Source organism: Macrotis lagotis, chromosome 4, assembly GCF_037893015.1.
Source record: "Macrotis lagotis isolate mMagLag1 chromosome 4, bilby.v1.9.chrom.fasta, whole genome shotgun sequence".
NCBI classification, from domain to species: domain Eukaryota; kingdom Metazoa; phylum Chordata; class Mammalia; order Peramelemorphia; family Peramelidae; genus Macrotis; species Macrotis lagotis.
In genome coordinates, this window is record NC_133661.1 from 59,026,348 (window position 1) to 59,038,361 (window position 12,014).

The 12,014-nt window shown below is 37.8% G+C and overlaps 1 protein-coding gene across 2 annotated transcripts in view; it reads right to left on the reverse strand.

Moving 5' to 3' along the window:
- Positions 1–12,014, reverse strand: part of POLR3A (RNA polymerase III subunit A) — a 56,588-nt gene that overhangs the window by 37,618 nt on the left and 6,956 nt on the right. For both annotated transcript variants that reach the window (XM_074232927.1, XM_074232928.1), the window contains exons 5-11: positions 9,385–9,539; positions 6,994–7,233; positions 6,740–6,902; positions 5,712–5,848; positions 4,828–4,931; positions 3,935–4,076; positions 2,039–2,179 (exon numbers count right to left, since the gene is read on the reverse strand). In XM_074232927.1, coding sequence (XP_074089028.1) covers positions 2,039–2,179; positions 3,935–4,076; positions 4,828–4,931; positions 5,712–5,848; positions 6,740–6,902; positions 6,994–7,233; positions 9,385–9,539 — 1,082 coding nt within the window. The remainder of the gene's footprint in view (positions 1–2,038; positions 2,180–3,934; positions 4,077–4,827; positions 4,932–5,711; positions 5,849–6,739; positions 6,903–6,993; positions 7,234–9,384; positions 9,540–12,014) is intronic.

The window sequence follows — 12,014 nt, forward strand, 5'->3', positions numbered from 1 at the left end:
AACATTGAGTTGTTCAGGATGATACTCTTCATCCTTGCTTTTGAAAGTAATTAACATAGAAGAGCTGCTTTTTTTTCTACTCTATTTTTTTGAGATGGGGGCTCCTCATCTTGCCTAGGTTGGCAATACAAACAGCCCCTCTTGGCATGATCACACCATCAGCAGAGATTCCATTTTTATGGAACAGCTCTCCATAAGAAGTCAAGTTACCCTCCCTTGGTCTCAGGGGCTCCCAATATTTGTGAAAGAATTCATATGAACACCTGTTTGCCTTGTAGTCCTACTACTGCATGGGAATGCCATGTTTCACTGATCCACCAGTCTCTCTTCATTAGCAGTGATTATAGAATTTACCACCATACTCAGTCTCCCCAATCTCTACATGAACTGCTACCTGACTAGGTCTATGGGTAATCATGGGAAAATAAAGAGGCTGGTTCGGTAGAGATCATGGGTAATTTAAACATTTATCTGTGGGAAGCATTTAGGTTCAATGTTCCTTCAGTGTGGTGGGAGGAAGATAATGTCATTGGGTCTTCAACCCCAACATTGATGGCTTATCAGTTCCCAGCTCATTTATTCCAAGGCTTCAGGAAAGAAGCACTGTGGTACTTCACCAAAAGTTAAAAAAAAGTCCTATCTCCAGCACTCTTAGAAAGAATATATTCCTGTTACAAAGGCAGAAAGTCTATTTGATATCAGACTTCCTTGGAATCCATGGTTACATTCCCTATTGGAAAAATCCACCAAAATAGTCAGTTTTCCAAATATATAACTCACCCTTTTCTCATAACCTTAAATTAAGACTGGGGTAAGGACTTAGCAAAGAATTCCAAAAGGAGATACAAAGATGAGGTACTCTGAATCACGAAAAAGCCTCTAAGGATGTCAAACAGTGTCCAGTTACCTTCATTTTTTAGAAACCAGACTAACAAGCTTGATTATCTGGTTTCCCAAACCACAGTGAATGAGAAGCAGTCAATTAGAAGCATGTTATGTCTATGGCTAGGGAAGGGCAGCTGAAGCCTCTGAACTTGAGAGAGGATAAGAAGAGGTTGCTATTAGAGGCAGTTTCACAGAGTAACAAGGGGCAGATAAGAAAGGTGAAAACAGGTAACATAAAATTCAGGCAGAAGGACTAACTCTCCTACTAGTCTGAAGTCATTTTTGTGAAGGGCTGAAAAATTCTTTATTAATAGCTTCTGAGGGCATCAATGGATAATTAATAGTGCTCAGTGATGACAAGATTAAAAGACCATTAAGAAAAGTTTTTATCATATTCAGTAGATTGTTTTTTAAAAGGGAGAGAAAGGTAGAAAACATTTTAGAATGAGATCTAACTATTCAAATGAAACAATATTGGAAGTTTAGGAGGACATATTTAAGTTACATGGAAAGTTCATTTATGTGAAACCCATTATTTCCTGAGGATAATAAATCAGTGAGGACATATATTATTGAGAGGCAGTAAGCATGACCTGGAAGACAGAAAGAAAGTATCAGACTGAAGGAAGTGGGTTCAAATTCCATTTGACACATATCCTCTCTAGGACCCTGGACAAGAAACTTAAACTCCTAGAATACTCGGCAACTCTCTTAAATCTGTAAGGAGATGACCTACATTGAGAGCGGGGGATTTTACTCCTTGAGAATCCCTCATCTCAGTAAAATTAAAGGACAATTTGGCTTTTGTCACAGTTGCAGCCGTTTTGCTCTATTTTCTTTTGAGGAACCATCTGCAATGATGAGGTGGGGGAGGAGGCAAGAATGGTATTTCTGATAACCTTCCAAATCCTACTAACACCCAAATGTGGATCATGTTTTATAATTAAAATCATCAAACAATCTGACATAAGAATAACAAATACGATGGGAGAATTAAGGGATAAAGCCACTCAATAGCTAAACTAGAAAGAGAAACCATGTGGCTTCCTGGACTCATTATCTGTTCCTAATGAAAACTTTAGAGACACAAAAGTCATGGTTTTTCCATAAGATGTACTGGGATTACCTCGACAAACCCTAGGATCCTACTTACCCCCATCAGAACAAGAGCCTCTGCTTTAGCTTCTTCAGTTTGAGGAAGATGAAGGTTCATTTCATCTCCATCAAAATCAGCATTGTAGGGTGTACAGACACATTCATTAAATCTGAAAGTCCGGTGGGGTTTTACTCTTGCCTACAAAAAAGGAAAATTGGTTTTGTGTCAATACTATTTTTCTGTTGGACTAAGCTTTATATTTATAACCCTGCTAGCCATAGATCGATCTTGAACATGTTGTGAGAGAAGAATCAGATTCAAATGGAAGAAAACAGAGCAAAAATTGAGATAATACATAATACAACTTTTAAAAATTGAAAAATAATAAAGCTTTCATCTTCAATTAAACAGCCCAGTTCCTTCTTTATATATGGATGACATTTTCTATCACAAGTCTTTTAAAATTGTCTCTAATTATTGTGTGCTGAAATGAATACGTCTATCAGGATTGATCATTAACTCATGTTGCTGTTCATGTGTATTATGTTCTTTTGGTTCTGCTCATTTCACTCAGCATCAATTCATACAAGTCTTTCCAGGTTTTTCTGAAATCCTGTCCTTCATGATTTCTTAAGGAACAGTGTTCCTTCACATACATGTACCATAATTTGTTCAGCCACTCCCCAATTGATGGGAATACTCTCAATTTCCAATTTTTTGCCACTACAAAAAAGAGTTGCATTGAATATTTTTGAATATGTGGGATTTTTACTCTGATCTCTTCAGTGTATAGACCCAAGTAGTGGTATTGCTGGTTCAAAGGTGATGCACAGTTTTATTGCCCTTTGGGATTAGTTCCATATTGCTCTCCAGAAAGGTTGGATCAGTTTACAACTCAGATTTCCCATATTTCTTCCAACATTGATCATTTTACTTTCAAGTCATATTGGTCAATCTGAAAGGTGGTACCTCAGAAATTTAATTATAAGTCAATTCGTTTTAAAATCGTTTCCTGGAAAACTGGAAGTTCTGACTTTTAGAAATGGCTTATTCTATTAAACCACAGATATTCTTTATTTCACATTTTCATTCATAGAGTTAGAATGGTTCAGGGCTGCAAAGATCCTTAAAGATGACTAAGTCAAACACCAGGACTCTAACAGATGAGGAGATAAGGGATCATTCCAAAGACTTAAACTGAACTACTCACATGTGGAATAAACAGCATATACTCAGAACTTCCTGTTGCAAATGCATTAAACCACAAGTTCCAGAAGCAATTCTCAAGAAAGTCAACTATAATGTGAATTAGTCATTGTTTGGTATAAGAAATGAAAAACTTGTTTTTAAAAATGTGAAAAAAAAAATCACCCCAAAGGCTGTTTACGCAAACTTTTAGGAAATATGTGTGAGTTCCTGAATTTAACTTCTTCAAAGACAAGTTTCTGAACATTCTATGAATTAAAAGTTGCAGTACTCATCGACTTCAAATCTTAAAAAGAAAATAATTACTACATTCACTATGAAACCAATTCTAATATAAACAAAGAAGCCTATGCCTTAGTTAAAGGAGTACTAAAAGATAAATCATTTCAAGAACTATGGCTTCTTAGCAAATTAAAATAAAAAAATTCAAGAAGTAAAATGAGTTTTCTGCTATTTTATTATAGTTTCATGCCTTTTGGTCCACGAGATTATTCCAATTACTTTTTTCATTTCATCTCTCTGAATTTATTGGCTTAATACTATATTTTCCAGTTTCATAGCACTGAGGAGAAACTGAAGTTTCAAAAACCAAAAGGGAGGGTAAAGAAAGTTTTGAAAATGTGTTGAGATTATTGAGTTAAATGTAGGAGCCAAGAATTTGGCTATACTGTATTTATATTCTACTTAGCAGAATATTAACATATTTTATACTCCATTTAAGAAAAAATAGAGTAATTCTATACTTACTAAGTGAGCCATGATGCTCAATTTGTGTAGTGAGGGCTGTCGATTGAATAGCACCACATCACCATCTATGAGATGTCTCTCTACAATGTCACCATACTTGAGCTCTTGGGCCATCTTCTCCCGATTTCCATACTTCAGAAACCTTATGATAAAAATCATAATTCCTGAGAAAGTAGTTCAAAGAATATTTTCTCACAAAATCAAAGCTTAAGAGTTAGTCATAGTAGCCTATGCCTTTCATGATATTTTTCACATACAGGTCTCACAAGAGATAAAGTATAATTAGCCTAAAGTTTATACTCTTTGGAAAACATAAGCAAATGAAATATGCCCTGACTGTGTTAATATTTCAGAAGGCTTAGCTTTTCTATATTAGTTAATATATTATTTACTAGTATTATTAATATTAATGTTTATATATAATATATATTATTATATTTAAATGGTTTGAATTAAAAGAAAGTTTACTATTGAAAAACTGATCAACTAATATATATTCAAAGATCAATCCCAGATGGAAATGATATATACATATACGTATACATATATCTCAATGGGGTTAAGTGGCCCAAGGCCACATGGCTAGGTGATTATTAAGTGTCTGAGGCCGGATTTGAACCCAGGTACTCCTGACTCCAAGGCCAGTGCTCTATCCACTGTGCCACCTAGCTGCCCCTTAAATGATACATTTTTAACAGAACAAATATAGTAGCAATAACATTACATTGCAATATCCAGAAATTTTTAAAGCACAAATACAGCACAAATTTTCTGAGATCAAAGGAGAAAATGGAAAATTCCAAATTCTGAAATTGAATTCTGTGGCTGAAAATCATAACACTTTAGTTTACAGAAGCATCACGTGCTAGAAAAATCTAGTCAAAAGACAGTACCTTTTCATTTGCATATGCCGCTGTTGAATGAAGTTGGCTCCTGGATGAACTTCAGGACCATTTCTAACAAGTTTCCTCATAAAATTGATGTTTGCCTTATTTACCTGTAGGTCCAAAATTTTAAAAATAGTGAGAAATTCTTTTCTATGAATTTCATATTTCTGTTGAATCAGCTCCTGAGATTTAAGTGCTTTCTACCAAATAAGAATCAGAAAAGGGAATAGCCCAGGCACACCACTACTCAAACTTCTTGAAAACTGGGCCAAGTTGTACAGTGAAATATGTATTATGGGTTATTTGTTATTAAAACATGTTAAAGGCATGAATCCAGTATTAAAGTCCTTTTCTTTCCTTTGACATGTAGAATACTATTAGAGAAAAACACAGCACTTTAATGGAGAAGCTAAGTGATATAAATTCCTAATAGGCTCTTTCAAATATTCTCTGACCTAGAGGAAATGGATTACCCTTTCCCAGTGTTATTCTAGAGATAAGTCTAGATCACTATTCAAAATGCTCCATACAAATAAAAAAATGAAGAATATACATTTTCCTGGGACAGTTAGGAAGCACAGGGGATAGAATGCCAGATTTAGAAAGATTCATCTTCCCAAGTTCAAATCTAGCCTCAGACACTTGCTAGCTGTGTTATCCTGAACAAGTCACTGAACCCTGTCTACCTCACTTTCCTCATTTGTAAGAAGGACATGGCAAATCACTCTAATATCTTTGCTAACAAAACCTAACAGGAGTCACAAAAAGTCAAGAGTCAGACATGACTGAAACAACTGAACAACAACAAAACACTTTTCCCATGAATCAAATACAATGGATGATTTTTAAACAAGGGAAAAAAGTGAAGGAAGTAGTTTGACAGTGCTCACCTTCTCAGGAAAGGTTAATATTTTGGCCACATGAACTGGTACTGCAACTTCGTCTATTCGGAGATTGGGATCAGGAGAGATGACTGTTCTGCCAGAAAAGTCTACCCTTTTCCCAGAGAGATTTCCCCTAAAGCGACCTTAAGAAGTAAAAATAAAGGAAATGGCTCAAATCTGTGTGTTGGGCTCTTTTTTCCAAGTAATTTTGCTTCTTATTTGGTGTTGACTGGATGTTCAAACTGGCTCTAATAGAAATGGCAAATGCAATTTAATGAAGGACTAAGGGGCTTTTTCTCTCTCCAGCCTAGATGACAGAGTCCTTGACCTGGATCTTGCTAAAAGTAGGGGTGCTTTGTCTTCCAGCTCCATTTATCTTTCTCACGGTTCCCCAGTCACTCTGTCCCTGCCCAGGTGCTTTCCACTCACTTCCCTTTTGTGGGGATGTCTTCCCTCATTAGAAGGGCACCTCAAGGGTAGGGAGTGTCTTGAGTTCAAATACCCTGCTCTCAGTCTGATGCCCAACCCAATAAGCTCTTAGTCTTGTTAAGGGCTGCTAAGGGCTCCTCTGAATTTTTCTTTTTGAGCTGTCATATATTCTAGAAACACTGGGTCCGGGGTGTCCAGGACAAATCCCCTTGCCAGCTGACATATTTTTTTGTTTGAACCCCAAGCCAGATTGCCTATGTGTCCTTTGGAGCCAAGAAAGGCAGCAGCCTGTCTATAGTAGGCTGGGGAAAATATCTGTGCAGTTGGGATCCTTTGAAGATAAGCAGGCCCTCCTATCTTCATAGTGTAGAGGTTTCCAAGGAATTACTACATCTTTCCCTTCCCATGTCATGCCCCTTCCTATTTTCTCCTCTTCTTTTTGCTATACTCTCATAGATATACCATGACTGTGAACTCTTTGGATCCCACATGCACACTCATTTCTCTTGCAGTAAAGTTCATTTTTACTTATATCTCATGGGTTTGTGATTGCCCAATGACAATATGCACATGAACTGGGACAGAGAAGAAAAAATTACACCTACCTTGTTTTCCTTTCAATCGCTGAACAAAACCTCGGGTCCATTTCTTAGGTGCCATGTTGAGAGGTATACCTGAGAGTTCACTGTTGATGTAGAGGGCACACTGGAGCTGCAGGAAGTCCCAGTCTTCCATAATCATTTGTGTTTTTGCACCTGTTATCCGATGCTGAAAATCAAAGGGACAGAACAAAAGTAGATTGGTTTCTAATTTTACATAAGCATGTTCTCATCATCCCAGAGTGTTCTACAACACTGACCTTTTTGATAACATCATTAAGGAAGATGATTTCAGTTAGCTTTAGGGTCAAGTCATCTTCATTAGTGCCAGACTTCAGATCACTCACAACAGAGGGCCTGATGCATAAAGGAGGTACCAGTAAACGTGTGAGAATCAAGTCAGAGGGTTTCCCAGCTTCTGGGTTCATTAGAAGGAGAGGGATATCTTCAGCAGGGATTCTTTTAAATAAGTTCAGAACCACCAAGGGATTCAAATTTTCCTGCAAAAGACAAAACGATCACGTGTAAGTCGGAAGCACCTACATCAATTTGCCACCGTTTGTCTCAATTCTGACTACTTCATTCCTTTTCCATCTTCTCTCCTATTACTTATTTTGAAAAAAATATATTTATGAGCTTCCCTACCCAGACAGTACTAAACTGCAAATTACAACTGAATTTTCAATATAGCAAGAAGAATTTACTTTAGGAGTCCAACAGCAAACCATCTTTTCACATAATTGAAAAGATACAATAAAAATAAAGGCTTTTCAATCAAGAAAAAAAACCCCAGAAGTCTAACAGTAACACAAATCGTCACATGACCACACTCTCAGAAGACCAGGCTTGATTAGTTTTGGAGAAATGTATCTCAGAGTATGAAAAGTATTCCACTCTTATTTGGTTTTCTGTAAATATGTAACTGTGAGGAAGAAATGGACTTCAGGGTTTGGCCTAATGATGTGGAAATAGTTAGTGAGTGTCTAATAGAAATAGAAGCATATTGCTGGTACAAAGAAAAATTATCAAAAGAAACAAGCAGACAGTTCAGTGAATCAGATCATGTACTTGTACATTTATATTTTGAACATAATATTCAGAAAAATAAAAAATTAAGACTAATAAAAAGTAGCAATGGATTATACATTTCAAGACATACCTAACTGCTTACTGGATTAACTTAATCGGAATACCTTTGTGTGGTATTTTTCTTCAAATAGTTCAAATGTTTATGTCAGATTTATCTTTTCAATCTCTCAGTATAAATTAAAGTTATTTGTGTTTACACAGAGAAGTTAATGAACTTGGGAAGTACTACTGCTCAATATTAACTATAATCACATTAATTTCAGATCTGTGGGGAAATGATACCTCTCCCATAGGAGCTATTAAGAAGGGTAAAATAAATCAAATCCATCAATTCCAAATGTTTATGCAGTTCCTGATATATAACCAGATGTTAGAGCACATGTAGGAAGATGACAGTCTCTGCCTTCCAGTAGCTTTCAATTTGGTCAAAATGATACAACAAAAGGATAGGCAGGAATCTTTCAGGCTGGAAGGCATGAGTCTTTGGTTTAAGCAAGACACAGAAGGAAGAACTGGTACAAAAAGTGAGAGAGACCGTGAGGTCAACTTGGCTGGAAAGGAAGGTTTGAGTTTGAAATAAACAGATGTGAGGATATGAGGGGAGTAATGTGACTTCTTAAAACAAGCAATAGAGACTGAATGTCCCTTTATAAGTATAAGAGTCACAAAATGAATGGGCTGTTTTTGGAACATACTTTGGACAAGGAAAGAAGTGAGGCCAGAGATGATTTTGGAAGGGATGATGAAATATTGGTTCTGATCTCAGATCTGGAGCTTACTCATTCTGGGACCTGATAGATAGGAGGAAAAGTCCCTTGAGGGAGAAAGCCCCTCAGCTCCTCTGGGCCAAAGCTTCTTTAGGTGAAAAACCAGAGAAATGGGCTAGATATTCTCTAATGTTTCTGCCAATTCTAAAGGCTTGTAATAAAAAGTCTACTTAATTCAGAGTTCAAAGCTTTACATGAGGATGAAGGTCCTCTCTAAGGACCTGGCAGTGACACTGAGGCAGTGACAAAGCACTTTTGCTGTTCTAGAGTAAAGGTCTTTTTCTCTATATGAAGGAACTTTAATTTTACTGTCAAAACTAGCAAGTCATATGTTCCAAGGTTGGTGAGTTATATGATCTTATTTAACATTCCTGTCAAAAAGGAATAGAAAATAATGGAGGTGAAAGCAGAAGCAAATGACAGGATAGTTCAAGAGAAAGTCCAGGTCAAGATTCCATCTCTTTGGGAAGTCCCTCCATGGAAAGTTCCTCCACTGATATGATCGAGAACCCATAGCCTTCAAAACCCTCGCTGTGGGCACTGAGAGGTGACTGGACTCTCCAAGAGCCACAAAGTCTGAGTCTCAGGCAGGACTGACATCCTCCTGACTCCTCCACCACACCCTTGTGCTCAGTCTAATTACTGAATCATACTAAATATACTGTTCTAGAACAAATTCATCCAGCAGTTCTGCCTCCCTGCTGGTGTCAGTGAGTAAGAAAACTCTGGGTCATCCACAGATGTCCTATAAGACCACAACCAAAAGGACTGTGCCACGTACATTCTTGGGCTCACCTGGGCTCTCCCGAGGAGGGGTTCTACTTCTTTGTTGTATTCAATGGCAGTTTCAAATGACTGAAGAAAATTAGACACAACAGGATCCACCACTTTTTTATTGGTCTTGTACTTCTCGTGAATTATCTTCAGCAAACCACATTTCTTCACAGTGCCTACAAGATGAAGTTTGGTTATGCTGACTTAATATGACTAATAAGAGGGAAAATATAAAAATATCAAAGTGCTTTAATTATCAAAGTTCATATTATACTAAAGATTATACTTTGAAACAGAGAAACCTGCAAAGAGAACGTTAAGAATCTGAGTGGTTATTACACTAATTCAGGGAGATTTAGGTAGTGCAGTGGACTGAGCTCCCCCTTCCTGAGTTCAAATCTGGTCTGAGACACTAGCTGTGTGACCCTGGAGAAGTTACTTCTCCCTGTTGGCCTCAGTTCCTCATCTCTAAAATGAGCTGAAGAAGAAGGAAATGGCAAACTGCTCTGGTAGCTTTGTGAAGAAAATTCCAAATGGGGTCCCCAAGAGTCAGACACCACTCAAATCACTAAACAACACAATTTTGGCAAAAAGGAAACTGATAAAATGGAAGCTTCAGGAAAATAGCACCTGCACTCATTTATAGATTTGCTTTCTGTTCCCACATTCTTCATCCCAATTACTCATCAACGTAAAGCAGATAAGTGGAAAGCTTCGGAAGCTAAAAACTCCCCACTCTAAACCCAGCAATTGCAAGATGAATCCAGTGCAGCTTAGAACAGAAAACACAGTCTTGGGGCTCAGTGATTATCTCCTCTGCCTTGACCCCTCAGTGGTCATCCAGCCTCTGCTTGGGAAGGCTAACATTGAAGCTCTCTATCAGGAGTGCCTTTTCCACTTTGGGAGAATTCTAATTCAGATAAAGGTCTTCCTTTTACTCAATAAAGATGGACTGTCTAGTAACCCCTGCCCCCAAGAAGCCTAATCCTGCTAGTGGAGAAAACCTTTTTAAATATTGAGGACATACCTCTCCCCCAACCCCAACTCCAGTCTCCAGGTTAAATAAACATCCACTCCAGTCTCCAGGTTAAATAAACATCCTTCCTCAGTTCTAATGTTACTTCAATGACACTATCCTCAGCATTTTAAAATGCAACAAAGGACCCATGTCCTGACAAGACAAAAACCAGTGGGGCTGCTCCCTCCTCTGTTACTGGCACTATACCTTTTGCTCCATTTATCAAAACTCTTGGTATGGTAAAATTTCTCAATTTTCTTAAATATATTATTGAAATGAAGTCTTTGAAAGTTATTTTTTAACTGGGACTTGAAGAAAAAAGGAGCATTTCCACATATACAGAGCACAAAATGATTACATATAAAGGACTGAATCTCCATTTCACATCACTTGCTTTATTAACAAAAGCACACATATCTGTATATATGTATATTTACACATACAGAAACAGACATGTATATATGTACACACACAGAGATATATATTTAAAATATTTCACACAGTACTCTCAAAGCCCTGTTTTTCTGTGTTTATTTTAGAACTCCCTTTGGTTCTCTTCTTCATATGTGAAGAAATTCCATCAATAGTCCCTCCTTTTTGGGCTTCATTACTGCTAAACTTCCCCCTCCCATAAATGCCCCAATTAAAAAGCCTGACAAATAGGCATCTCAAGTTAAACTAATCCATCCAATGGTTTTGTCCAAAAGTATGTCTTTTCATACACCTTTAGTCCATTTCTTTTCTGTTGAGAGCATCACATGTTTTGTAATGAATTCTGCAGAGACATCATTGGTTAGAGTTTTTTAAGTCTTTCACACTTGTTTGAAATCCAGTCTTCATCAACATAAAAATTACCTCTATGGTCCTGATTATACTCCAAGATCCTGACTGGAATCAGCCACTGGGGGGGGGGGGGGGGCGGGGGTCTAGGTTTCCCTACAGGTTCATCCTGAGCTATGGGATGATGTTCTAACCACACTGGCAACTCCTCTGCCCACCCAAAAGAGGTACCAATGGCTTGTCTTTGCTTCTTGTCTGGCCCCCATATCTAGATTGCTCTCCCTCCCCCTCCTGACCAGCTTATTGTTACCCATCTTTTTAAAAACCCAACCTGGGAATGTGTTCACTGCAAGTGGGGCAGGATGCTGCTTCTGGATACTGATCCCAGTTCCTCTTTCAGAATGAAATAGAATAGAGTACTCCAAAATGTAACATAATACTCCAGCACATTAGTGATGTCTTCTTCCTTTATGACCAATGGTCATGGACTGTACCTACTTTAAAACTTCTGTCCTCTTAGCAAGCAACCAGTCCACTGTACTCAGAAAGCAGTAGGGGAAGCAGTGGATAGAAGACAAGAACTGGAGTCAAGGAGACCTGGGTTCAAAACCCACCTCAGACACTTCTAAGCTGGAAAGGGGGGGGGGACCCATATCATTCACACTATGCTTACACTCTGACTTGGCTATCCTGCTACTAGGACTTTCTCCCAAAGAAAGAAGAAAAAGAACCATAAATTCAACAACACTTATAGCTTTTATATCGTGGTAGCAAAGAACTGGAACCTGAGAAGATGCTCACCAACTGAGGAATGGCTGGACAAGTTGTGCTTGGTCATAAAATACTGCCCTGT